The 26,836-nt window shown below is 59.9% G+C and overlaps 2 protein-coding genes across 4 annotated transcripts; one reads left to right on the plus strand and one right to left on the minus strand.

The window, feature by feature from the left end:
• Nucleotides 1-465: 465 nt before the first annotated feature.
• On the minus strand, nt 466-16,473 carry ABCB8 (ATP binding cassette subfamily B member 8). Of its 3 annotated transcripts, XM_046021253.1 has the most exons (16): nt 16,286-16,472; nt 11,983-12,295; nt 11,473-11,628; nt 11,302-11,396; nt 11,079-11,184; nt 10,156-10,317; nt 9,967-10,052; nt 9,754-9,851; nt 9,295-9,400; nt 6,361-6,394; nt 6,024-6,160; nt 5,792-5,886; nt 5,507-5,640; nt 4,625-4,772; nt 3,046-3,296; nt 466-2,368 (listed from the first exon to the last, which is right to left on the minus strand). In XM_046021253.1, the coding sequence occupies exons 1-16, from the start codon at nt 16,378-16,380 to the stop codon at nt 2,243-2,245; spliced, it is 2,142 nt and encodes a 713-aa protein (XP_045877209.1). In that variant the 5' UTR covers nt 16,381-16,472; the 3' UTR covers nt 466-2,242. The 3 variants fall into 3 exon arrangements, with proteins under 3 accessions (XP_045877209.1, XP_045877211.1, XP_045877210.1); XM_046021255.1 differs by lacking the exon at nt 11,983-12,295 and having other exon boundaries at nt 16,286-16,444; XM_046021254.1 differs by lacking the exons at nt 466-2,368; nt 3,046-3,296 and adding an exon at nt 3,706-4,096 and having other exon boundaries at nt 16,286-16,473.
• A 2,530-nt stretch (nt 16,474-19,003) lies between these two features.
• Nucleotides 19,004-26,758, plus strand: ATG9B (autophagy related 9B). The gene is made up of 14 exons (XM_046021118.1): nt 19,004-19,544; nt 19,647-19,690; nt 19,849-19,913; nt 20,090-20,251; nt 20,793-20,934; nt 22,447-23,201; nt 23,370-23,523; nt 23,760-23,939; nt 24,520-24,756; nt 24,926-25,059; nt 25,239-25,335; nt 25,550-25,673; nt 25,760-25,901; nt 26,081-26,758. Exons 1-13 carry the CDS (start codon nt 19,004-19,006, stop codon nt 25,885-25,887), a joined length of 2,763 nt encoding a protein of 920 aa, XP_045877074.1. The 3' UTR covers nt 25,888-25,901; nt 26,081-26,758.
• The last annotated feature ends 78 nt before the right edge of the window (nt 26,759-26,836 follow it).

Here is a 26,836-nt window from a genome sequence, read left to right on the forward strand (position 1 = left end):
GAGGGTTGGACTCCCAGCAGCTGGAGCAGACGCCTCCAGAAACGTGGAGTGGCCATCTGCAAGGTTAGGACCGACTGGCCTGCAGCAGGGGGCTGAGGGCCATGGGGGTCAGCCCAGCCCTCCCACGTGGAACGCAGCTGGGGCTGGTCATCACCAGCGTCCGGCCCTGCATTTGGTCTCCATCTTGTGGCACAAAATGCGTGAGGTGGCCAGGTTCACACTGGCGGGCTCCTGGCCGGGAGGGGGGTTAGTCGCCAACTAACCACGATCACACCGTGCTGCTATCACCCCCGTCTGTCCTCTGACAAGCCCGCAGCTCCGCGGGGGCAGGGCCACCCTCCTCCCGTCGCGGGCCAGCACACGCCATAGGTGCTTCATGAGCGCGTGACCTTGGAAGGAGGAAGTAGCTCAGTTTACTGGACGGATGTGACCAGCTTCTGAGGCCGTAGCATTGGGAGTCTGAAGTATTTTATTACAGAGTATCCCGTTTATTATCTTTTAAAGGATTTGAGAGAGAGAGGTCATGCACGTGCGCACGCACGAGTGGGGGGGCAGAGGCAGAGGGAGAATCTCAAGCAGACGCTGCCTGCGCTGACCGTGGAGCCCAGCATGGGGCTCGATCCCACGACCCCGAGATCACGACCTGAGGCGAAGCCAAGAATCAGACGCGCAATCGACTGCGCCACCCAGATGACCCCATTTAGACTCTTAAACTCTTAGGATGAAGTACAGCAGGCACATGACCCACGGCGGACAGTGGCAGGAGGTGAGGGGCGAGGCTGAGGCTCCCACAGATCGCACTATTTCCTTAGCGGGGCGGGGGGGGGGGCGGGTGCAGGCTTTGGACAGGCCTTCTGAAGAGGTCAGGAGAGACCTGCAATTTTCTCCGGCGGCGGAGGCTGGAGCTGGTGGAGCAGGAGATCGCCTCTGCTGCCTCTCCCTCGAAGGAGGGGTGAGGCAGGCCCGTGCGGGCTTGGCTACGGGGCTGAGGCTGGCTGTGGGCTGCACTTACTAGGGAGGTGTTTGGTGGCAAAGCCACGCAGAGCCCACAGTCTGCTGCTAAGGAAGCAGGACAGCACCAGGGTTTAGCTGTGGCCCTGGGACATTTCAGGCGCATTGTCCCCAGAGTAGCATCTGGTCCAAAACCACACCCGGAAGAGGCTGCAGGGACTCTGGGCCCCCGCTCCGCACACCTGAGCCACCAGTATTCCTCCCTGACGGCCTCCAGTTGCAGCTGACTGCTTGTCCCGCGTATCGAGGCTGCCACGGAAACTTGGCGTTGTCTTTGGATAGAGCCACGGGATAAATCACCCGATTTTGTGTTTCATCGGTCTGGGGGCTAAGTTGTAACTCGCCCCTCGCAGTTTGGTGGCTGTCAGCTCTGTACATGCTGGCTCCTCCTCTGTGTCCGTCAGAGCAGGGTGTCCTCATGAAGAGGGGCTGTCCGCAATCTCGCGGGCGACAGTCAGGTGCGTGGAGCCGGGGCCGTGGGAAGACAGCCTGTAAGCTTCCGGCTCCTTGTGGAACAGACCATGCCATGCCCTGCCCTCCTACCCCTTTCCCAAGGGCTGGGGGCCGGTGTCCCAACCCACCTGTTCTATTGGATGGGGGTGTGGGGGGTGGGGATGAAATCTAGAAAAAGGACCATCCTAATGGAGTAGGAAGGAAGGACGTTGTTCTCACAATGGGGAATGTGGGTTTGAGGGGCTGGTCCAAGGCGTGGGCTCCTTCTCCCACGGCTCAGAGAGGCAGTGGGGACAGAGGAGAGTGGAGAGGCAGGGTCCAGGAAGGTGAGGTCCTAGCATGGGTGTGGGCCACCGTAGTGTGAACCCCCATTCCCACTCCCTGAGCCTGATTTAGAAAGATCCCCTGCAGCTGGGCCTGGACAGCTTTAGGCTGTGAGGTAGAGGGGAGACTTGGCAGGTTTTCTGAGAGGAGACGGGAGGGTCTGGGCAGAGGGAGGGAACAGAGCAGGGGCCTGGGGACTCTGCCTCCTCCTCTGTGATTTACGGCTCCGGCAGGAGGGAGGCAGCCCAGCAGCAGGAGTGGGGAGTGGATGGGAGCAGTCCCGACCTCCCCCACTTCAGCGCTAGGCCCAGGTCGCATCGTGAGCAGGGGAGAGCAGCCGCCTGGACCCCAGCACACTGGCCATCTTGGGTGCTTGGTCCCTGGCAGCTCCTGGAGCTAAGCCTTGGCCCTGGGCAGCAATGCTCAGCAGTGACCAGACCTCAGACAGCTGCCCTCAGGACTTGGGGTCGCAGTTCCTGGGGCCTCTGGGCATGTCAGGAGCTGGGGCATCCAGGGCCTGTCTCCGGATGAGCTCAGCATACAGCCCGCCTTTTGTCAGGAGCTCTTCATGGGTCCCCACCTGGAGAGAGGAAGGAGGGGGAGGTGATCACCCCAGCCCCGTTCAGAGCCCTAGGCGGGCTGGCTTCTTATCAGCCGTTGGGCTCACTGTCTCCAAAGCCAGTGTCCCTTCTGGGGACACTATGAACCCAAAGCACAGCTGGTTACAGACCGCCACTGGCAATTCTGTATTTGTTAGCGCCTCCTCTTTATTTAGCCGGACTTTGGAAGCGCCTCTGAATCCTTCCATCTCTCTCACAGAGCCCAGAGACTCCAGCTTGTACTTGAACAAGCAGCTGGGTGCTAGGGGCCAGGCCCCATGCAGCCTCCTGGCCTCGCTGCAGAGCCAGGCTCTGGAGAGCTGCTCCTGGCCGGCCCCTGGTCACGGTCCCTGGTGCTGCCTCTGCTGACCTCAGCCCCTAGGCCCTTCCGTTCAGCACTCGACACTTCCCTGAGTCCTTTCCCTTTGGTCCCCGGAGCCAGGTTGTAGCTCGACTATTCCCATGGGACAGAGGAAGCGAGACCTGAGAGATCAGGGCAGGAACGCCCGAATCCACACACCGTACTGCTTCCAGAATACGGCCCCAGGCCCCTGGGCCAGGCCACCCCGTCCCACGGCTCAGCTGAGCCACGTGTTCTACTCTGTCCACGGCAGAAGCTGTCCCAGCCCACCGCGCCCCTGCCCGGCCCCCCGCTGACCTCGCAGACCCGGCCGTGGGCCATGACGACGATGTGGTGGGCCCCGCGCACGGTGCTGAGCCGGTGGGCGATGACGAGCACCGTGCGGCCGGCGCTGGCGCGGTCCAGGGCCTCCTGCACCACCCGCTCGGACTCCGAGTCCAGCGCGCTGGTCGCCTCATCCAGGATCAGCACCGTGGGCTGCTTGATGAGGGCGCGGGCGATGGCCAGGCGCTGCTTCTGGCCGCCAGACAGGGTTGCACCCCGCTCACCTGGGGGGGAAGGGGCAGGGCGGGGGCCTGAAGCGATCCTCATGAAGGGGCACTGGGGCCACCTGGAACGTCCCATCCGCCCCCACCAACACCAACCCCTCCCTGGCACTGTGCACACTCGTCCCGCCTCTGACACCTCAGCATCCTGACCCCAAAACCCTGTGCAAATGCACGAACGCACTCACACCAGAGAGCGGGAGCTGCGCATGCGTGGGACTCAGTGCACCCCCGAGTCACCGCGTGCCCCTCCCACACCAGCGCAAGGTCTCCGAGCTGGGCCGGGCCTGCCCTATTCTGGCCTGCTAGGTCTCCGCCGCTGGGGGGACATCCAGGATCTGGATGTGGGCCCTGGAGTGGGGTGACGGCCTGCCACAGGGCATTCTGGAAGACTACCCTTGGGGTCTACAATGTCCACAGGTAACAGCAGAGGTGACTGCCCGGAGCTAGAGAGAGCACCACGGTGACCGCGGTCAGAGAGCAGTGGGGGCGGACTGGAGTCACAGACGGGCCTGGGAGTGTGCTGGGTCAGAGGTACACGGAAGGAGCCGCTCCAGACAGGTGTGGGGGCAGCTCCTCCCCTCGGGGTGGCGTGGGATCTGAGCAGTGAGCAGAAACGGCTGGATCAGCCAGAGCCCACGGACGACGGCTAAAGACGGGGCAGAAAGGGGTGCCACTGCGCAGGTATGACGCTCAGCTGGACTGAGCCCTCGGTTCCAAGGAAAGCTGAAAACCCCGGCTATGCCACACCTTGACGTGTGCCGGAACATTCCACGACAGGGCCAAGACTCCTGATGAAACACCTGGCCCCAAAGGTTGAAAAAAGGCCCCCTGAGATGAACGCACAAAGCTGCAAGCCACGTGGGAATGTTCTAGTGTGCGGCTGGGATATTTCAATGTTCCAGGACCATCTACACCCTTTTCTGGGTTACGTCAGAAGGGAGACCCGTTCAGCCCCATCAATCTCTGTGGGTAACTAGGCAGAAACATTTTCAAATTAAGGACTAAAGGAACAGGAATGACATGGGAGCCAGAAGCGTAAGGAATTTCGAGGCGGTAATACCGCAGTGCTTCTGGTCAGGTCTTAGGACGTGGAGGCCCCTGGGAAGCTCTGAAGGGTCCCAGCGCCACAGATCCCTTGTGTCCCTGGCTGGGTCCCGTACCTGCACTCCCCGTGGGGTCCCCGTCTTTGCAGCCTGTGTGTGGTTGAACCACAGAACCATGTCCGCCTGCACAGGTCTAGTCTTCCCTGATGCCAGGCCTCTCCTGGCCCCTGGATTCTCACACTGCGGGCCCCGCACACCCGAGGAGGAAACTGCCCTGGGACTCACCGACGATGGTGTTGTAACCCTCTGGGAAGCTGGTGATGAACTCGTGGGCGTTGGCCTCCTGGGCAGCTGTGTACACCTCTTCGTCTGTGGCCCCCGGCTTCCCAAAGCGGATGTTTTCCATGATCGTTGTTCCAAACAGGACTGGCTCCTGTGGGTGGGGAGCCACACGCGACATATTCTGACTTTGCCCTGAACCTCGGAGGGGTGCATCGGGAAGGGCGATTTTGGCTACACCGGAACTGCCCTCTTGGAGGGCGAGTAGAGGGAGTTCCAAGTCACGAGTCAAATAAGAAGATCTATGAGTGCAGGGAGAGGCTGAGCTCCCCGCAGGGCACAGGGCCCCTGAGGAGTGGGATGGGAAGGTGGCTGGGAGAGCAAAGCCCCTCCTCTCTGGAGAGATGGGGCGGGGGTCTGCATTCTGGCTTTCTTCTGCAGGGGAAGGAGGTAAGGGTGCCTTCTGTACCCTCTCAGAGGGAGAAGGCAAACCTTGCTGGGCAGCAGCGCCTCAAACAGAAGGAAAGGAGTAGGGCTGAGGGCTTCAGGTGGGGCCGTGGGGCCTTGCCTCTTGGGGGGGTGGGGGTCTCTGGACCTTCTGGACACCACAGGTTTATCAGAGAACCTAGGAATCCTCAGACAGCATCCCACCCCACCTGCTTGGATGGGTTTAGTTGAGAAGTGGAGAGCCTGTCCTGGGGACGGGGGCAGGGCTGCGGGGGGCTGGCCCGGGGAAGCCTGAGATCCCCTGACCGCTGGGGGAGCAGTGAAGAAGGCCAGAGCCCTCCCACTCCTGCCCCACTGAAGAGAACAGGGGAGAGGGTCTGCGAGGTTAAAGACACATGTCCTAGGTGAGCCTGTGCGGAGGAAAGTCTCTCCTCTCCTCACCTGGCTGATGAAGCCGATGACGTGGCCCCGGAGCCAGGAGGGATCGAGGGTACGCAGGTCCCGTCCATCCAGCGTCACCACGCCTGCTGTGGGGTCATAGAAGCGCTCAAGCAGGGAAGCCACGGTGGTCTTTCCTGGGGAATTGGGGTCGGGAAGATGGTGCGGTTACAGAAGTGGCATGGTTCCCGGCCATTGTGCCAGGAAAGGGGACCCCTGGGGAGGGTGAAGGGGCCCCCTCCTCCCCCCTACAAATCACAGCGGGGGACGGTGGTGGGTTCGTCTCACCTCCCCCGGACTGGCCCACAAGCGCCACGATCTTGCCAGGGGGCAGGGTGAGCGTGAAGTCCTGTAGCACCTGGAAGCCGGGGCGGCAGGGGTAGCTGGAGCCGAGAGAGAGCCTCAGTCAGACTGGGTTCCCGGCCCCATACTACCCTGGTCTTCTCGCAAGTCTCACTGGACCTCGAGGGGGGGCTCGATCCCAGGGGGGAACGCTGCCGCCCCCACCGCCAATGCTGACCTGAAGGAGACGTCGTGGAATGCGATGGCCCCGTGCAGGTGCTCTTGGGGGACGCGGCAGCCCCCAGACAGCGGGATGCCTGGACTCAGAGTCATGTACTCGAAGACCCGGGCCCCCGCGCTGAGGCCCCGCACCACCTGGGGAGGGGATTAAAGTCTGCGGTGAGGGAGGGCTGGGGTCTGAGGGAAGGGCCTCCCGCACACAGGCTGGGTAGGGGCTTGGGGTGGCCCCTCCGCCTGACACCGCCTTTCTGCAGCACACGGGTGACCTTGCTGCCATGACTCCAGCCCAGGTCTGGGGTCCACACCTGGAGGCCCGCCCCCCGACTGCCACTCACCTGGCCGAACAGGATGGAGAGGTTGGCCATGGACCTGTGAGGAAGAGAGGAAGGCTGACAAAAGGGGAGGGTATGGGTCTCAGCTGCGCTTGGCGGGGAGGCGAGAACAGGCAGCCTGAAGGCGAACCCCGAGAACGCTCCTGCAATCCGGGACGGCAGCAGCCCCGGGACCCTGCAACACTAGACAGCTCGCCGGCAAGTCGCTTCTCCTTGGAGCCACACTATCGTCTTATTCCCTCCTCGGCCAGATGAGGCTGGCGGCTGTCACAGGCCTTAGGACTGGGGCTCGGAGGGCAGGCTGCCCGCAGCGTGAAGGCCGGGCCCGGAACACGAGGGATGGTACCGTCGCCACGGGGCAAGGGCAGATCTAGCACGATGGGACTCCCGGGGAGCAAGGGCTAACGAAGGTGGAAAAATGGAAGGAATCCTTTCCTAGAAAGAAAACCAAAGCTACTGGACCACGGGTGGGGTGCGGGGGAACAAATTTCCACAGAGACTCCTTAGTGTGGGCTTGCCCTGCGTGGGGCATGGCACGAGCGTGTCTGTCTAGACAGAGGTCGCCTCCTTTGGCTTGTGGGGCCGTCGGCCGCTGGAAGGTGACTCACGCTTCTCGGTCACCAGCCCCTGACTGGGCCGGCCAGCCCGCAACAGTGCGCGCGCCTGTGAGTATGCACGCAGGTCCTTCTCCAAGAGGAAAGACCGACTCTCGTGAAGAGGAAAGTCACTTCTTCCAGCTCCGGGGTGAGGAGGGGTTGGAGCCCGCAAGAAAGCGGCTCGGCAGGCCCACAGGGCTAGCGGCGTTCGCCAACGTGCGCCCAGAGGCATCAGGCAGGGAAGAGCCAGGACAGTGGGCTGTCCGCGGATGAGAAGGGAGAACAAACTGCATGAGAGATCTGGAAGCCATTAGGGCCTGGCCGTGGCGCCCGGCAGCAACCAGAAACCAGACGCCCACGGCTCGGCGTGTGATGGCCTTGCTCTCCGAGAAGGCGCACCCGGCAGGCACTGGCTCTCCCAAGAGGCCTGCCGGGTGGGCGGCCCGTTCCCAGCAGGGTCCAGGCCTGGATGCAGACCAGGCGGCCTGACCCTGACTGGGGTCCGTCTGGATGTCCCCCATTTCCTCCAGAGACCCGGTGCCACAAAAAGAACACCCAGAGTGGGGTCTCCAGGTTGAGGCGCCTCTCTCCCCTCCCCGCCCCTGCTGGACCCCAGCAGGAACTACACCAGCCTCCCTAATACCAAGACTTAATTCCTCTAAAGTGGATGGTGAAGCGTGTCCATGTGGCGACGGGCCCCCAGAAGGACGGGCCTAAGGCCTGTGGCTGTGGGCGCAGCTCCCTCTAGCAGCCCGAGAGAGAGGTGGTGTGGACAGACCCCAGGCTTTCCTGTTTGTGATAAAGCCCTGCTAACTGGCGAGGCGGCGCAGTGGGGAGGGAAGGTAAAGGTCTGAACTCGGGCCATAGGGGGACGTGGGGGCCCAGGGGAAGGCGGGTCTGAAGGAGGAGGGCCAGGCTTGGGAGATGCAGGGAAGAGAGACTTTCCCACCGCCGCCCGCGGAGGCCCCCCATCCCAATGCCCGTGGAGGGCCACGTGGTGATGATGGTATGAAAAGAACCAGTGGGGCTCATCAGGGTCCTCGGGACCAGAGCAAGAGGCCAGGGCTCAGCCTGGGGTCGGGGCCACGTCCCATCCCTGCAACAGTCAGGAGCCTCTTAGTCCCCAGGCTGGAAGAGGGATGAGGCCGTGTGGGATCTGAACTTCAGCGAAAGTGAACGGGGCCCCGCTAGGGAACACTGGACATGAGTGAGGCCAAGGGTAGGGCTCCTGGGACGGGCTCCCCTCTACCTGGGGCAGTGAGGACGCTGACGGTGAGGGACGCTGGCAGCAACGGGCGGTGAGACACGACGCACAGCCCGCCCACCGTGCCATGAGCATCACGCGCCACGGGGACCGGCACGGAGGGCTGTCGGGGGCGATGCTGTATTTCCTTGCCGTGGCTGACGGTAATGCCGGTCTTTACCCTTCGGTGATTTATTATAGCATATTCACTCTTCAATTATTTATCGTAACATCTAGTTATGCTTCCAGTACTTTTATGTACACCGCATGTGGGGGAGACGAAGGGATGAGAAACGGCAGCAGGAACCGCTCGTGTTTAGCTCAGAAGAGAAAGGGAAGGGGAGGCCTTGGGGGTCTTGTGTGAAGGGAGCCGAGAGCTCGGGGCAGGCAGACCTCAGAGCCATGAACACACCGAGGTCAGGGTGGGCAGGGCGGGAGAGGGGGTGAGCTTCTCGGCCCTGGGAAGGCCAGGCAGAGGACCCCAGGCGAGCTCTTAAAGAGCGAGGCAAAGACACAGTCTATCCACACACGGGATCCTACTCAGCCTCGAGGAGGAAGGAAATCCTGCCGAGGGCTGTGCCACGGACGCGCCGGGGAGACGCTATGCTGAGTGAAACAGGCCCGTCATGGGACAACCACTGTGTGATCGCACTTGTGGGAGGGACTCAAAGTGGGCAGCGCACAGAGCCAGAGGCTGCCGGGGGGCCTAGTGGTTAGCGGGCCCAGCCCTTCAGGTCTGCAGGACGAAGGAGGGCCGGTGACTGAGTGTGGCATGAGCAGAACACCACCTACGTCTACACGGAAGACGGGTCAAGAGGGTACATTTTACGTTACGTGCACTTTGCCACAATTCCTCATTTTAAAAAAAGCTATCATGAGCACTCCTGAGCTGTTTAGGTGGCCAAAAAGGATAGCCGCGTTCCCGAACATCCAGTTGGTGCACGACACGGTGGGCGGGGGGGGGGGGTGCCCTTCTCAGCCCCTGTTCCCCTGAGGAAACTGGGCAGCCAGGGGCCAGGCAGCAGTCCCCAGAGCAGGCTGCCACCCCGTCCCATGACCCGGCAGGCTCCTTCAGGAGGGGAACAACCTCTCACTCACCTCTGCACCGTCTGGGAGGCCACCAGGAAGGACATGAGGTCTCCCCCTGTCAGCTGCTGCCCAGCCACGAGGGAGCCCCCGATAAACAGGGTCCCCAGGACCATGCCTGCACGGGGAGAGGGCCAGGTGGTTAGCACGGAAGTGATTAGGAGCCCAGGACAGAGCCCAGCCCAGGTGTCAGAGCCCAAGTCTAGTCCCTGCCGTGCCTCCGACTGACTGAAATGTCGCCGAGTCACTTCAATGGCGTCTTGCCTTTGTCTCTTCATTTGGAAATGAGTGTGTGTGTGTGGGGGGGGGTGCTCGGGCAGCTGGACAGACGTCTGAAGGACACCAAGCACACGGAGAGCTGTCCCTTGCCTGCCTTGCTGGGACCGTCCTTTGCTCCTCCACGCTCATCCCCAGCCATGATCCAGTGCTCCCACACCCTGGGGTCGGGGGCAGGGGGACTTGCTCACTCACAGTTGAAGGCGATGTTGGAGAGCCCCTGGAACAAGGCAATGCCTCGGCCTAGCTCCTCTGCCTTACAGCGGGACTCCTCCAGCTCCGTTCCATAGCGTCTGGGGAGAGAGGCCAAGCATGGCTGTCAGGAAGCAGCCAGGTTGGGGTGCAGGGCTGGTGGGGTGCATTCGGGGAGTCCTCCCTGCTTTAAGACCTTCCCTGTCTGGGACTCACTCCTCCTCCCGGTGCTCCATGGCGAAAGCCCGCACAGTCCGTACATTGCCCAGGGCCTCATCTGCTATGCCCGTTGCCCTGGCAACCTGCAAGGAGTCCAGGAAGTAGACAGCGAGGTAGGAGCCCGGGAGGGATGGCAGGGCAGAGAGAAATGGGGCAGGTGAGGGGGATGGGGAGGAATGCGGGTACCTGCTCCTGACACTGGCGGGACAATTTTCGGAGAGCTGAGCCCATCAGGGTGCCAACTCCCATGAGGGTGGGTGTGGCCACCATCAGCAGCAGCGTGAGGCGGGGGGACAGCATGGAGAGGGACACCAGGCAGCCGGCCACCTGAGTGCAGCTTCGCAGCCCCTGGGGAGAGGAGGAAGGCAGGAAGGCCATTTGGCAACAGCTCCTCGATGGGGGACTTTACAAGGGTCTGCTGGTTATGGCAGCGCAAGGCCAAGGCCATAGGTCTGAGCCCTGGGAGGCCAAACGGCAGTCCACCCAGTCATAAAATGGAACCCTTTCCCTACCAGCAGGCATGAAAAGGCTAGGTGAGAATGTCTACAGACCACAGCATCCTCCCCCAGACAAATCCCAGTTGGCTTTGCTTTTTGGCTCCAGGGACCAAACAGAAAGAATTGAGTAGGGTTGTCACCCGGGACCGCCACGGGCCAGTGTCCGGCGTGACCCAGCAGGCACAGTGACAGTGTGGGTGGGTGAGGACAGGACATCAGCAATAGAGTAGAAAGCCTTCACCCATTCCCCTTAACACTTGTCAGCAAGCCAGGCACTCTGGGAGTAAGGCAGGCCAGGGTGATTTTGCTCTTGGCAAGCTGGTCCAGGAAAGCTCTTGTCTGAGTCCTTGGGAAGGTTTTCCAGGGAGGTAGAATTTCAGAACAGGAGAGAAACAGCCTGTTCTGACCTTGGACGATGCCACGGCACCTCCCTTCTGTGAACTTCCCCATTCCCTCACCCACACCCTCACCAGACAGCAGGCTTCTCACTTGGTATGAGCCTAGGCTCAGGGCCCCATAGAAAGGCAAGATGGGGCTGGCCTGGTGTGTCCGCCCTAGACAGAGTGTGTGGGTGTGCGTGCGTGTGCACACAGGGGGGCCTGGGGGACTGACCTGGGAGATGACGAGTTTGAAAGATGATTTAAACTCCTGCACATCGGTTGTCAACCGGCTCACCAGCTGCCCAGTCTTTAAAGCATCAAAGAAAGCAATGTCTTGTCTGACGGTAGGTCAAGGGTGCCAGAGGTCAGGAGGAGAGAGAGACAGAGCTCAGGCTGAGCCACCCCCCCCTCTAGGCCTTCAGCCACCCCGAGCCACACCCCGTAGGCGTCAGTACTGGAGCAGGCGGCTGAAGAGGGCCCTCCTCAGGTCCACGGCCATGCGCTCGCCGACGCGCGACAGCAGCACCAGGTACCCGAAGGTCAACAGCCCCTGGGAGAGAGGCCGGGGCACTCAGGACGCCTGGGTGGCTCCTCTGGGTGCCCCCAGGCCCTCCCCCGGGCTGTACCTGAACGCCATAGAGGATGAGCAGGTGGGTGCTGAGATGCCGGGACTCGGTCAGGAAGCTCCCCACATGGTCCCGCGTGTACTTGGCCACGATCTCCACCAGTTGGCCCAGAAGCAGGGGGATCTGCACATTCACGAGGGCCGCACCCAGTGCCAGCTTGGGGAGTGGGGGAGACTTTAGAAGGGGCCGTCTTCTTCCCCATCCCTGGTCCTGACCTCGGCGCTGCCTCCCCCGCAGCTGCTCATGCTTTGGCTGCTTCTGTGCTTCTGAGATGGCAGAGTTAGAGCCCAGGCTCCCTTGGGGACCCCGTACCCTGCACACCCAGCTACTCTGCGGAGGAGCTCCTGGTACCCCCTGGCTTCCAGTCCCCGCGGCCAGCCAGCCCTTGCTGCTTCCTGGGGTCTAGTCGGAGACTTGGTGAGGCAGACAAGCTGTGCCCAGACAGCTTGCCAACCCCTGAGTGGCTCCTTCCCCGTCCCTGACGTGGGGGAAAGGACAGGGGCATCTCACCACGACGGCTGCCCCCAGGACCAGCAGGTGGGGGCGCAGAAACTGCCAGAAGAGCTTCCAGTTAAAGCGGGCCTCCCCGGCATACGGTCTGGAGCGGGCGGGAGGGGCCTCTTCTGCCTCACACAGCGCCACGAGGCCGAGGCGGGGGCACTTACTCAACACCACGGGGCCCAGAAGGACTCCCCCAACCCAGCGCCAGGCACAGGGTCTTCGGCTGGGAGCTGGAGGTGCCCGAAGGAGGTGGGCCCGGAGCTGGGACCTCAGCTGGGCTGCGGCCCTGAGGAGGCAGGAGCTGTGGCGGCCATGAGAGGACCTGCAGGGAGAGAACAGCACCGACGGCTCAAGGCCCCGACTGTCCCTCAGAGGAACGCATACAGGTCAAGCAGCCTGGGACTGAGACAGGAGCCTGTCATCTCCCCGTGACACAGTGGCGCCCGCTCAGCCTCCACCGGCCCCTCTGGTCAGTGACCATCTCCAACCCTGCTTTTTCTGATCGCAGGATGTCACGTTGATGGCAGCTGGTCTACAGGCGCTCCTTTTCCAGAGGGGGACGCAGAAGTCCCGGGGGAACCCGGCTTGGAGAGGCAAGACGGGGAGAGCGTCTCCCCTGTGCCTGGCACCGTGCCGGCAGAGCGGTCCCCCACGTTTAATCCTCCATTTCCCTGGGAGGGAGCTGCCTTTCCCCTCACTTGATAAAAGAAAATGTCACGGGGGCTGAGAGAGCTGGAATACTTTGTCCCCCAGCAGCGGAACGGGGACAAGAGGAGACCCCTGCTGTGCGATTCCAGGATCCAGGCTTGTTCTACTCCGCCGCGGGTGTGGTGCCCAAGGCCATGGGTGGCAGGGCCTGGATCCGCCCCACGTCTTCTGCATGTCGGGGCTCAGTGCAGCCCTCACCCTGGCTCCTCCCAGGCCTTGAGGGCTTATGTGACAACGCCTGGGGGGAAATGGTGACACATTCCCTATCAGCTGAAGGAGGAAAAAAAAGAAATAATCCAAATGATAGATCTTGTCACCTCAGGCCAAATCACCATCTCTGTTCCATGGTGTCCACATGGATCCACGGCCACGCCGGGCTGAGCGCCTACTGTATGCCAGCGCTCTGCTGCGAGGCACTGCGGACGGATAAACGGGACAGACCCAGCGGTCACCCTCACCGAGGTTAGGTTTCAGCGGAGAGGACAAGCAGCTAGTGACAGAGCTTGCGTGGGAAGGGGCAGGACCGGGCCGCAGGGCGCAGAGAGCACGCCCTTCTGTCGGAGGGAGTCGGGAAGGCGTGTGTGTGTGTGTGTGTGTGTGTGTGTGTGTGTGTGTGTGTCTGTGTGTGTGTGTGTGTGTGTGTGTGTGTGTGTGTGTAGAGAGTAGGGGCGAGCCCTAGGCAGCAGGAAGCGTGTTTGGAACAGATGCAGGTAGGGAAGATGGAAAATGACAGGAACAGAGAAGCTGAAGGCTGAGGTACAAAGGAGAAGAGGCGTGGGGTGGCATGGGCAGGCCTCCCAGTCCTTTGGGAACACCTGGACTTTAGAGGGCAATGGAGACCATGGTGGGGTGGGGGGCGTTTAGGCTGTGGTATGACATAACCCAATTTACATCAAGATCACAGCAGAGAGGAGAAAGCTGGAGAGGGACAGGATCAGCTACAGGGAGCTTGTTAGAAGCAGAAGTTACCTGGCCAAGGGTATATGGTGGGAAGCTCAAAGATTCAGATAAGGTTGGGGCGCCTGGGTGGCTCAGTCAGTTAAGTGGCTGACTCTTGGTTTCGGCTCAGCTTATGATCTCAAGGTCCTGGGCTTGAGCCCCGTGTGCTGGGCTCCATGCTTGGTGGGGAGTCTGCTTAAAGATGCTTTCTCCTTCTTCCCCTGGCCCTCCCCCCCCACTCATGCATGCGCTCTCTCTCAAATTAATCTTAAGAAAAAATTCCCTGTGGGGGAAAAAAAGATTCAAATGACCTTACTGATGGGAGGGGCTTTTAAAAAATGAATAGAGGGGCGCCCGGGTGGCTCAGTGGGTTAAGCCTCTGCCTTTGGCTCAGGTCATGATCCCAGGGTCCTGGGATCGAGCCCCGCATCGGGTTCTCTGCTCAGCGGGGAGCCTGCTTCACCCCGCACTCTCTGCCTGCCTCTCTGCCTACTTGTGATCTCTGTCTGTCAAATAAATAAAAAAATAAATCTCTGTCTTTAGAAGTAATAAAAAAATGAATAGAATGAGGTTTCCCTTTACTCGGATAGTCTGTCATATTTCCGGGCCCTGCTAACTGCATCTCTCCCTCATCCTTCCCTCGTTCCAGGGAGGCCTGGGTGGCTTCTTACCACGTCTTGTTATGCCTCCTTCCATCCCATTCCAGCTGCCCAGGTTTTACGTCTTGTTGTCCACTGTGTACTTTAGGTCTATCTTTATTTTAGACAGGGAAGCTCACCCCACTTCCGATTTCCCCATTGGACTTTACATTCCTTGAGACAGGAACCTCTACTCCATTCACGTTGCATTCCCAGCACTTAGCAGAGCTCTTGCACAAAACAGATGCCCAGCAAATGCTTCTGTTTGTTGAGTGCATGACCTCATTGGAAATGCAGAAGAGAAAAATTTGACCTGACCCACTACTGCACTGTTCGCAAAGTTTTAGACTTACTGAGGCCAACAATAAGAGATACGTTGTGCATTGCCACCCAGGACAATAAACATGTCAGACAAAGTTGAAATGTGTCACAAAACAGTATTTCCCTAATTTGTTGCGCATGTATTCTATTATATTCACTTTTTTTTTTAAGTTTTTTTTTTTTATTTTTTATTTGTCAGAGAGAGAGAGAGAGGGATCACAGGCAGACAGAGTGGCAGGCAGAGTCAGAGGGAGAAGCAGGCTTCCCGCTGAGCAAGGAGCCCGATGTGGGACTTGATCCCAGGACGCTGGGATCATGACCTGAGCCGAAGGCAGCTGCTTAACCAACTGAGCCACCCAGGCGTCCCTATATTCACTTTTTAAAAAAAAATTTTGAAGATTTTATTTGCTTGAGAGAGAGAGCATTAGAGGGGAGAGGGTCAGAGGGAGAAGCAGAGTCCCCGCTGAGCAGGGAGCCCGATCCTTTCCGGGATCATGACCTGGGCTGAAGGCAGTCGCTTAACCAAGTGAGCCACCCAGGTGCCCCACTTTTTTTTTTTTTTAAAGGTAGGCTCCACACCTGGCCTAGGGCTTGAACTCACGACCCTGAGATCGAAAGTCACATGCTCTATAGGCGTCTCCTATTATATTCACTTCTAAATGGTCCTGACCTACTAAATTCGTTTTATGATCTCTTGTTGTGACTTGCACGTTTGAAAGACACTGCACTTGTGAACACACAAATACTTGTAAGTTATTTGACGTCTTTCCCTGGGTTTCTCTCTGGTTTAAATGATATCAACCCCTAACTCTTTTCCTAAGGACTGTTTTCAAACTTTTTAATAATTCACCATGGCTACTTTCCAGCTTCTCTCATCTTCTCCAAACTAAGACTGTAAGCAGGGCTTGGTCACTGCCAAGATCTGGCGGATTACTTCCCGGCAACTGTGCTTCTAGCTCCAGCTTGGCCCGGCTCCTGCTCCCTTTCAATCAGACAGGCTTTCCAAATGACCCAAGTTCACATCCACCCGCCACTGCCAGTCGGCTGCCTGGCTGGCCTGCAGGTTATTCACTCCAGGATGCGAAAGGAATCAGTCCTTTCTGATAAAGCGTTTACACTCGAGCCGTAGTTTCAGGGTCCACGTTCCTTTCCTCCCTGCGTGTGTCTCTCTTTGAACCAGCATGTGTAGAGGGAACACACAAGAACACACATGTACACGTTTCTAGATTGACTTTATCTCTGCTGAACGTATCCAGATTTAGGAACCATTTATGTTCAGCTCGTATTGAATCTCGGGAGCAGCACCAACGCTAAATGTCTCTGGACACTCATAAATTTTGTCCAAATTGCCAGACCAATTCCCAGAACCAGGACTGGAAGGGGGCAGGAACCGCGGCGACCCCAAGGCTCAACAGGTGCGGCATGGCGCCCTCTGGTGGGAAGTACGGACCTGGTGTGGTCACCGACCCCGAGCGTGCCCTCCGTCCAGCCCGCACACGGATACAGACGCACCGAGTCTCCGGCTGGCACCTGGGTCGTCGCTATAAATAATTGAGGCCAAGCCCCGGGGAGTGACATTCCACCCCCGGGCCGGCCTACAACTTCCGGCAGGCCTCGCGCGAGTCCCGGACTCCATCTCCCGGCGGGCCCCACGGACGGCCCGCCGGTCAACGGTCCGCGCTCCCAGGAGCTTTGTCACTTTTTACCTGACGGCCGAGAATGTCTGGAAGCAGAGGGGTGGCAGCAGCCCGCCTGGGGCAGGGCCACCCCGAATCCCGACCCGAAATAAGTGCACCAACATGATGGGACGAGACTACACGAGCGGCCGGCAACGGCAGCTTCACCCTCATCCCATTGAGGGCTCCATGTTGGCTCCGGCCCCCATCCCGACAACCCCTTCGCGCCTCGGCGACGACTGGCGGAAAGACGCGTCAATCCCGCCGAAGGCTGTGATTGGAGGAAGCCTTTTCGGTCCTTCTCCTCCCGGAACTGTGATTGGAGACAGCCGCCTGCCTGCCCGCCCAGCCTGGGCGGGGCCGATCAGGTGGGGGCATTGCCTCCCGCCCACTGCCGGGGTCAGCTCTGGGGTGACCTTACAAGTGTGTGACCAGGGCGTCCCTCCGCGGTGGGGTATCCATAGTAACGCCCCAGCCGCTGACCTCGGGGCTGTTCTATGGGTGCTGCCGGCGGACTCCAGATGTCCCGGGGTCTCCAAGGAGTGTGAAGTGCCGGTCCTAGGGGAGGAAGGGACAAAACTGGGGAATTTTTTCAAAATATCTGCACACTCCTTGTCACCCGCCCCTTTCTCCCAGGCAGGTCAGAGTTCCAGGGGCGGCAGCCACGTGTCTTTGGGAAAAAAACTACCCTGATGACTCTGATACACGTCCCCTAATTAATGATTGAGAACCACTAGTGTGGAAGTCCTGTATAGCTTATGGAGGCGCGACCCCAGATCCTTCTCCCCCATAGATGCCTTCCTCACCGCAGTCAAGGTGACTTGCCTAAGGCTCCCACGGCACAGTTCTGTATCTTTGTTGAGCGCTAATTTATCTCTTCTGTGTGATTATTTGCATAGCTACCGTCCTCACGGGCTGTGATTTCTTTCTGGATAGTGGCTCCTCATTTATCCATACCCCCCCTCCCCTCCAAGTGCCTGGCAGAGAAAAGTGCCCCCTCTTTTAAAAAAGATTTTGTTTTATTTGACAGAGAGAGATACAAGGAGAGAGGGAACACAAGCAGGGAGAGTGGGAGAGGGAGAAGCAGGCTTCCCACCAAGCAGGGAGCCCGATGTGGGACTTGATCCCAGGACTCTGGGATCATGACCTGAGTCAAAGGCAGATGCTCAATGACTGAGCCACCCAGGTGCCCCGAAGAGTGCCCTTTTTATAATAAATTCACTTGAATTGGGGCATGATAGGGAGGCTGTCCATTGATGAGTCTGGGCTGGAACTGGGCAGAAGAAGGTGCCAGATTAGCTTGAAGTTAGGCTGGGAGTATGGGAGGGGTCCTAATGTAAGTGTGGTGGAATATTGGGGTGAGTGAGGTTGAGGAGAGATCAGGCAAAGCCTACAAAACTCACCCTGACAGCTGTCTCAGAGAGATGGGAATTTCCTAGCCCCTCTGCAATGCGGGATTCCGTCTTGTGCACTAGGATGCCCCCTCCAGAAGGAGAGAATCTCGTTTTCATAGCTCTGCCTCCTGCGGCTCAGGGATAAAATGATGCAAGCCCTGAGCTACTATAACAATCCCCATCCCTGGAAGGCAACACAGGAGAAAAACAAGCGTGTCTGGACTCCCATTTTGTGGCCAATTCCATGATTGCCAACACATTCCTCCAGTGAACGCTCCTGACGCACTTTGTTTCTCTCTCTTTTTCATGGATACTGTCCCCTACAACAGCCCTCAGGCCTAAGCCCTGGAGTCCCTGACACCTGGGTGGCTGACTCAGCACCTCAGGAATGGCGTTCAGTAGGAAACCTGGTGATTCAGGGCCTCGGGAATGGCGTCCGACATGCCGAAAAACTAGCTGCCTCCTCCTCCTCCCCGTAGAAGTGGCAACAAGGAAAACTCAGCCAGCTCATGCCTGGGTATTCAAATTACCCTTCCAAACCCCGTCCCCCCTCAGCAGTCCTCTGCTGGTTCAGCTCTGATGCTGCTCAGGGCCCCCCCCAAAACTGGATCAGGACTGGGGGTGAGGGTTTTCGGTGTTAAACGGGATGAAGAAAAAAAAAATAGAACCCCACGGAGACTTTTCTAGGGTAAGCTCTCCAAACTGCTTCCCATATCCAGGATAGCTGCCTCTCCGTTCTCCTCTGCCTCCCCCTCCTCAAGTTTCCTCCAGCCTGGCTGTGAAGGCGGGCCGTCTCCCGTCTTCCCTTCCTACCATCAGACAAACGGAACACCATCTCTTTCTTTCCCTTTTCTTCTTTTTGCTTTTGGTCTTAAAGCATTTCTCTGTTGATCTTTGGGGAGTGCGTGACAAGATTTTAAGGAATCAGAGATTTAACATCTCGGCCTCATAGTCTTATACTCCTTTGATAGGAGTTCCTTTTTGCTGTGTTATTTTGGCTGCTACTCTCGGGCCTTGCCTTTAAGCCCACTCGAGGTCTGAGGAGGGGACGATTGGTGGCCAGTTGGGGGACAATTCTCTGGTCTGCAGTATCTTTAGCCCCTGCCTCTTCGGCTGACACCCCTCCCAGGCACAGAGGCTTGGCCCCGAGCCAGCTGGCCGCAGATTGCCCTGGAAGGGTTGTGAGTGGTCAGACAGGTGACTGAGAGCTGGGACGCCTCAGGCCTGCCCTGACTGAGTCACTGTGCTGTTGTTGTCATTATCCTTGTTGAAGTCCCTGCTCAGCGCCCCAGACCTCTGTGGAAGCAGCGGCAGCACCTGTCCTTCCCAGCTTTCCAGAGAAGCTAGTGGGCTGATGGTGAGGCGAGTGGGCTGGGGAGGGAGCAGAGGGCGGCTGGGGCGGTGGGGAGACCTGGGGCCTGGATCGGTGCCCCTCCTCCCCATGCCGCTGCCTCCTCTTCCTCCTCCTCCATGTCGGGGGCCTGGCGGAGGGAGGATTTCCATCTTCTCTCTGTCACCTGCCCCTCACACAAGAAGCTCTCCCTCCTCAGCAAACCCTCTGGCCCTGGGACCCCCCTGCCCAGCGGTGCAGGCCCCAGGGGCCTCTCAGCCTCGCCACAGCGCCCTCCCCACCCCAACAAAGCAGGCACAGACCACGATGACCCCCTCCTCTGCTCCCCCCTCTTGGGGCTCCCCCTCTACCCTACCCCTGGCCTCAGTGACTCCCCCTCCCTCATGCCGATGCCCCCAGGACCCTCCTGGGCTGCGGATAGGCCCTCTGATCCCTGAGCAGGATTATGAACGGCTGGAAGACTGTGACCCTGAGGGGTCCCAGGATTCCCCCGTCCACGGGGAAGACCAGCAACCCCTGCTCCACGTGCCCGAAGGGCTCCGAGGTAAGTGAGGGGAGTGTGTTGGGGAGGGACTGGGGCTCCCGAGGGTGTGAACTGGTCACTCGGGGGACAGCCAAGTCCCAGCAGCCTCTCCTCTGTCCCCAGGTTCCTGGCACCACATCCAAAATCTGGACAGCTTCTTCACCAAGATATCCTTTGTGCTCAGCCTGGCAGCAGTGGCATGGGGGGGGGGGGAGGGGGCCATCCTTGGCAGGGAGGCTCTGAGCATGCTGTTTTGGGGGACGGAGGGAGGGGTTCTCAGGAAACGGCCGTCATGCCTCAGGCTTATTTCTTGACGCGCTGCCACGTCTACAGCTATCATCAGAGGAATGGTTTTGCCTGCATCCTGCTGGAGGATGTCTTCCAGTTGGGGTGAGATGCTTGTCCCACCTCTAAGCTCTGCCATCTTGCTTCCTCCGTAGTGCCTGCTTCTGGTCCACCCAGCATAGCCACTCCCCCCAACCCCCAGCAGCCCAGGGGGGCTCCGCAGGCGGGGAGGACCCCCCAGGGCTGGCCTGGCGGCTGACCACTGCGCTCCCGTCTCCCAGACAATTCGTCTTCATTGTCACCTTCACCACCTTCCTCCTTCGGTGCGTGGATTACAACATCCTCTTCGCCAACCACCCGAACAACCGGACGAGACCTGGGTTGCTCCACAACAAAATAACCTTGGCAGATGCTATCCTGTCCTCCTCCCAGTGTGCCCAGCGGTGAGTGACAGCTGGTTGGGGGAGGGGCTGGGGGAGATGAGCAGGCAAGAACCGCCCCCCCCCCACCCGTCTTTTTGTCCCTTGGTCTGAATCAGCAGTTCTCCAGGTTTTGGGTCTGGGGACACCTTTAATACACTTGAACTTGATCAGGAACACCCAAGAGCTTTTGTTTATGAGAATCGTATCTATCTATATTTACCTTATTAGAGATTAAAGCTGAGAATAACTTTACAATCTAAGAGTGCAGAGGCACACATTCCATCGGCTGATGACATGAGGTCACACACAGAACCTCTGGAAAGGCCCATTGTACCCTCCTGAGGGAATGAGCGTGAAAATGGCAGAAAACCTCAGTGTTCTGGAAAAAGTCTGGACCTTGCAGACACCTGTAAGGGCTCACGGAACTCCGAGGGTGCATACTTTGAGAACCACTGGTGTAGCTAGGTCCCCCTCTCTGTGACTTTTCCATCTCTCCCCAAGTCCGGTCTCCCTTTCTATTGGGCCCCCACTTTCCCGCTGCCATCTGTCCCACCCCACACAGGATCCGCTCCAGCCCCCTGCTGGTCTTCTTGCTGATCCTGGCTGCAGCCTTCTGGCTGTTACAGCTGCTTCGCTCCGTCTGCAACCTCTTCAGCTACTGGGACATCCAGGTGTTTTACAGGGAGGCCCTGCACATCCCCCCGGTGAGCTGGGTGGGCGAGGCTGCAGACAAGGTGTGTGTGTGTGGGGGGGGTCCTGTCGGGGGCGGGGGATAGGCAGAGACTAGGGGAGGAGCGGGGGCTGGGCAGACAGAAGAACCCAGTGGAAAGCAGGCACGTGCCCAGGCCCTGAGTAACGTTAGGAGGTGGCGGACCACCGCTTAGAAAACATGGTCCTGACCGCAGTGGAATTTTGTTGATTTAGTTAGATTATAGAAGATATATATAGTCACATGCTTGTGGTTAAAACAGGAGGTATTTAGAGGAAGGGTGGCCATCTGGCTTTACAGGGCAGAAGGAATTTGGGTGAGGCTGGGAAGGCTAGGAAATGGGAAGGCATTCCAAGCCCCAGTGCGGGGAGTGGGGCAGCAGGGAGATGGACCTCTCAGCCGGCAGCTGAGTATCAGGCCCCCTCCGGTGATCGCATGCCCCCATCTGGCCTCAGTCCCTAATTGCAGTGAGCCACTATGATGACTCGGGTCGTGCTTGGCCTTTTCTTTCCTCCCCATCTTGTCCATGCTTCTTCTTGCTCTGTTCCCCAGTTCTTTTTTTTTTTTTTAAGACCCCGCTCAAAGGCTACCATCTGTAGCCAGCTTCCCTTTTCCCCTCAGAAGTGCAGGACCTTCCGCACTGCTCTCCTGCACAGCCAAGGGGAGGGGTTCCAGAAAGCCCCCCAGGCAGAGCGCAGGAAGGATGGAGAGGGCCAGGGGAGCCCAGGTCACGGAAGGCAGGGGTTAGTCCACTGTTCCTCCAGGAGGCTGCTGACCCTCCTCCTCCCTTCTTTCTCCTCCTCCCCTATTCCTTCCAGGGGAAGGGGAGAGCCTGGGATGGACTGGAGAGGCTGGCCCGGAGGGACTTGACTAAGCCGGACTGGGGCAGCTGGGTGAAACTGGGCTAACGTGAGGTTTGCAGATGAGACCCAAGTGAGATGTGACAGCTTCCCACCACACACGGACACAGCCAGTGGCTTAGGCAGGTTATTCTGTTTGTGGGGCGGTATGGGGCTGGGGAGGGGGGGGTCTCAAAGCATGCTGACACAAGGAGGTTTCCCAACCTGTGGTGGCCGGCACCCTGGGAACGGGGAGAGTTTGCCTTCCCCGCAACTGGTCTGTGCTGTAGGTGACGAACTTCCTTCCGGGCAGAGGGGGAGGGTCCAGACTGTCTGCTCTTCGGGAGCTGAGATCAGATACCTGAAGAAGTTAAATGATGAGGTGTCTGTCACTTGACTCATGGCCTCAGGAGAGGCAGGGGCAGGAGGAACACAGTTCAGAAGAGGATGAAAGGAAGTAAGAAATGTCCTGATTATTCGCGACAAGGTCGGGGGAGGGCAAGAGAGGGCAGAAAGGGAAAGGTGGCAGGTCTGATGCCTTGAAGGACACCGGCGCAGCAAGGCGGGGAGAGGGCAAATGAGCGCTGTAGCTCCGGTCAAGGCTGAGTGTGGGCGTCGCGGTGCCGGGGCATCCAGGTGCCTGGTGCTCAACGGTGCCCTCTCCCCAGGAGGAGCTCAGCTCGGTGCCCTGGGCCGAGGTGCAGTCCCGCCTGCTGGCGCTGCAGAAGAGCGGGGGGCTGTGCGTGCAGCCGCGGCCGCTGACCGAGCTCGACGTGCACCACCGGCTCCTGCGCTACACCAACTACAAGGTGGCGCTGGCCAACAAGGGCCTGCTGCCCGCCCGCTGCGCGCTGCCCTGGGGCGGCAGTGCGGCCTTCCTCAGCCGCGGCCTGGCGCTCAACGTCGACCTGCTGCTCTTCCGCGGGCCCTTCTCGCTCTTCCGCGGGGGCTGGGAGCTGCCCGACGCCTACAAGCGCAGCGAGCAGCGGGACGCCCTGGCCGCGCGCTGGCGGCGCACGGTGCTGCTGCTGGCCGCCGTGAACCTGGCGCTGAGCCCGCTGGTGCTGGCCTGGCAGGTGCTGCACGCCTTCTACAGCCACGCCGAGCTGCTGCGGCGCGAGCCGGGGGCGCTGGGGGCGCGCCGCTGGTCCCGCCTGGCCCACCTGCAGCTGCGCCACTTCAACGAGCTGCCGCACGAGCTGCGCGCGCGCCTGGCCCGCGCCTACCGGCCCGCCGCCGCCTTCCTGCGCGCAGCGGCGCCCCCCGCGCCCCTGCTGGCGCTGCTGGCCCGCCAGCTCGTCTTCTTCGCCGGCGCGCTCTTAGCCGCGCTGCTCGTGCTCACCGTCTACGACGAGGACGTGCTGGCCGTGGAGCACGTGCTCACCGCCATGACCGCGCTCGGGGTCACGGCCACCGTGGCCAGGTGCTGGGGAGCTTGTCCGGAGAGGAGGGGGGCCTGCCTCTGACCGGGGATGGAGGGGCGACTCTCCCGCGAGTCCCTACCCCTCCCACTGTCGGCGCCGCCCAGCCCTTCCGCAGGTCCGTAAGCCCTGACCTCAGGCCCCTTCTCCACCCCCATCCCGCCCTTCAGGTCTTTCATTCCCGAAGAGCAGGGCCGGAGTCGCTCCCCGCAGTTCCTGCTGCAGGCGGCTTTGGCGCACATGCACTACCTCCCGGAGGAGCCCGGCCCCGCGGGCAAGGCCAGCGCTTACCGACAGATGGCGCGGCTGTTGCAGTACCGAGCGGTGAGGGTCCGGCCGGAAGAGGGGCCGCGGAGACCGCGGTGCAGCCCGCGGGCGCCCGGGAGAGGGCTGGTGGGGGCCAACGGGCTCGGCTCGCCAGGCTGGCCATCCCGGGAGCCGGGAGGCGTCTGGCTTAGAGGTTTCCGGTCCCCGGAAGACGGCCCCGGGGATCTCTTGGTCCTGATCGCCAGCGTGGGACCCCTTGGCAACCCCTTCTGAGTGTCATCTTGCTTCCCCAGGTCTCCCTCCTGGAGGAGGTCCTGTCCCCTCTCCTCACTCCGCTGTTTCTGCTCTTCTGGTTCTCCCCTCGTTCTCTGGAGATCATTGACTTTTTTCATCATTTCACTGTGGATGTGGCTGGCGTTGGGGACATCTGTTCCTTTGCCCTTATGGATGTGAAGCGTCACGGACACCCTCAGGTTAGAGCCCATCCCTGGCTGTATGGGGTTGTGGGTGGGCAGGGCTGTGCTTGCCTCGCTCAGAGCAGAGCTGGGTTCCATGCCACGCTCATCGTTTGCCACCAGTGACCTTGAGCTAGTCACTTCCTCACACCTGAGTGTCCTTATCGGTCAAGCAAGGACAGTGACTGTAGCTAAGGCACAGGGCTGCGAGGATTACAGGAGAGGATGTGTACAGAAACTGACAGAGCTCTCAGCACATTGTAACTCCAGTCCGTGGCAGGCAAGACTGCCGAGATGTGGAGATATGAGCCGGCCGTAGGTGGGGCTGGAAGAAGACAGTCAGGCCAGCCCTGGGGTCCAGTGCGCACAGGCTGGGAAGACGCTAAGCTCACGCCCTCCACTAGCGCTGGCTCTGGACCCAGGTCCTGCTTTGCTGCTGTGTTCTTGGGTGATCTTGAGCAAGTTCCCATCGTAGCCTCTGGTCTTTGACCTGGGAAGCGGGCCGGTGTTTCCTGTCCCGCCTACCCCACAAGGCTTCCACAGAAGCTATAAAAGCAGTGTCCACAGCATCTGAATGACTGGCTGACTTTGTTCTCAGTGGCTCTCGGCCGGCCAGACAGAGGCCTCCCTCTCTCAGCGCGCAGAAGATGGAAAGACCGAGCTCTCCTTGATGCGGTTCTCCCTGGCTCACCCACAATGGCGCCCCCCAGGGCACAGCTCCAAGTTCTTGGGGCACCTTCGGGGCAGGGTACAACAAGATGCCGCAGCCTGGGGCGCCACCTCCGTCCGCAGCCCCCCCACGCCTGGGGTGCTCAGCGACTCTTCCTCACCTCTGGTGAGTTGCAGCCTGGCGGGCGCTTCTGTCCTGACCACCGCCAGGCCCTCCAGTCCATCTCACTTTCCGTATTAACCTGCTCCCTGGTCTAGCTTGCTCTCAGGCATTGCCTAGGCCTCCTCCCCTGCCTTCTGTCCTCTCTTCTGATGCCCTCTTCTCTTGCTCCCAGCCCGAGGCCTTCCTGGCCAACCTCTTGGGGCAGCCCCTCCTGCCCCCACGGGACCTGAGCCCCACAGCCCCCTGCCCAGCTGCAGCCACAGCCAGCGTCTTGGCCTCCATTTCCCGCCTTGCCCAGGACCCGAGGTTAGAGCGGCGAAGTGGGAGAGGCACAGCAACAGCGGGGCGGGGTTGGGGTGCGGGGGGGAGCTTGTCCTCCAGGATGAGTCTGCAGGGACCCTGGGAAGGGGAGATCAAGTTGGACTCTCATTGAGGGGTGCAGGGGGGAGGGGCATGTCTTTGGTGTACTGTGTCCTCTGTTCCAGCTGTGTGTCCCCAGGAGGCACTGGGGGCCCGAAGCTGGCCCAGCTTCCAGAACTTGCTTCTGCTGAAATGAGTCTTCATGCCATCTACCTGCACCAGGTGAGCCGAGGGGTGCCAGAAAGAGAAATGTGGGGGAAAAGCAGCTGAGTGAAATGGAGATGGGGTGTGTGTGTGTGGGGGAGGGGTAGAGTGTAAGGAAATACTTGGTAGGAGCTGAAAGAGGAGATCTGAAAAGCCTCTGCCCCTAGTCCAGGGGTTGGGTTTCCCACTGTGGGGCACGAGAGAGCCTGTCGTTCCTCTTCCTTCCATTTAGCTCCATCAGCAGCAGCAGCAGGAACTGTGGGGTGAGGCTTCAGCCTCTTCCCTGTCCAGGCCCTGGTCCAGCCCCTCCCAGACACTGTCGCCTGATGAGGAGAAGCCATCCTGGTCAAGTGATGGTGAGGTGGTCAGGGTGTGCAGGGGACAGACCCTGGGGGGACAGTGGGCATCACCACACCGGCCGGCTGATGTCTTTTCTCACCAGGCTCTAGTCCTGCCTCTAGCCCCAGACAGCAGTGGAGAACCCAGAGGACCCAGAATCTGCTCCCTGGAAGGTTTCAGGAGACCACGGACACCCAGAAGGAGCCTGGTCAGGCCCCTAGCACTGACTGAGAGGTCTCCTCGGGGTCAGTGTTGTCTAATAGAGCGAGAGGGTAGGGTGGGTGGGAGCTGGGGAATGAACAAAAAATTGGGTGGAGCCACACCTGGAGGGATGGGGCAGGGGTGGGAATTCAGGGTGATGGGGATGGTCATCTGTGCAACCTAAACCGCTGAAATGCTTGCCAAGAGCCTTCTCCTCCCCCAGGTTCCCTGGCTTATCCAGCTGTAGGAGATCAGACAAGCTGGAGTGGAAGGACATGACGCCGAGCCTTCTTTAGAGACCCCCCCCCCCCAGACTGGAGGCCTAAGGAGGCTTTAGTTGGGCAGGAGTTGGGGGAGGTTAGTGATGAGCTCACCCCAGAGAGCAGAGAAACGGTAGGAGAGGAGATGCCAAAAGATCTGGAAACAAGTCTCAGAGATGATCCCCACCTGGAGGGGCTGAGGGGACACCACCCCAACTAGCTGTTCTCGACCAACTGCCTGGGAAGCAGTCGCCAGGTATCCTTCGGGTGGAGGACAGGGCCAAGGTAGAGGCCTAGCTAAATGTAAGGGAAACAAAGAGAGATGGGACCTGATGGCAGTGTGCTCTCCAAGCCAGCCTGGCCTTCAGGGTCCCGCGGGACTTGTGGAGGGGAGCTGTGGGGAATTGTGAGTGGAGAGTACCGAGGGTCGATGTTTTTGGTGTTCAGCACTGATGTGACGTCAGAGGACGTAGGTGTGTCTCCTCTTCCTGCTTGAAATCAGCAGTTAAGTTTGCTCAGGGCTGTGTCACCCATCTTTGTGACCTTAGTCTCTGGCATTCCCACTCCTGGCAGCTGAGGGCTGTACCTGCTTCTCAATCAAGAGCAAAGAAGCAACATTGTGCCCTCTCTGATTGGCTGGAAACCACATTTCTAGAGCGCTGGGTCAGAGTGGAGTATGTGGGCTAGGACCGCCTTCCAAAGAATTACCACGACCTCAA

Source organism: Meles meles, chromosome 10, assembly GCF_922984935.1.
Source record: "Meles meles chromosome 10, mMelMel3.1 paternal haplotype, whole genome shotgun sequence".
NCBI lineage: Eukaryota > Metazoa > Chordata > Mammalia > Carnivora > Mustelidae > Meles > Meles meles.

What these genes read in the sequence shown, in the direction of transcription:
- ATG9B (XM_046021118.1), top strand. Translation starts at nt 19,004, where the DNA reads ATGGTGAGGCGAGTGGGCTGGGGAGGGAGCAGAGGGCGGCTGGGGCGG. An exon ending in GCGACTCTTCCTCACCTCTG is followed by an intron (nt 24,757 to 24,925) that starts GTGAGTTGCAGC and finishes TCTTGCTCCCAG; the next exon opens with CCCGAGGCCTTCCTGGCCAA. An exon ending in ATGCCATCTACCTGCACCAG is followed by an intron (nt 25,336 to 25,549) that starts GTGAGCCGAGGG and finishes CCTTCCATTTAG; the next exon opens with CTCCATCAGCAGCAGCAGCA.
- ABCB8 (XM_046021253.1), bottom strand. Translation starts at nt 16,380, where the DNA reads ATGTTGGTGCACTTATTTCGGGTCGGGATTCGGGGTGGCCCTGCCCCA. An exon ending in CAGACATTCTCGGCCGTCAG is followed by an intron (nt 12,296 to 16,285) that starts GTAAAAAGTGAC and finishes CTCTCCCTGCAG; the next exon opens with GTCCTCTCATGGCCGCCACA. An exon ending in CTCTTCAGCCGCCTGCTCCA is followed by an intron (nt 11,185 to 11,301) that starts GTACTGACGCCT and finishes ACCTACCGTCAG; the next exon opens with ACAAGACATTGCTTTCTTTG.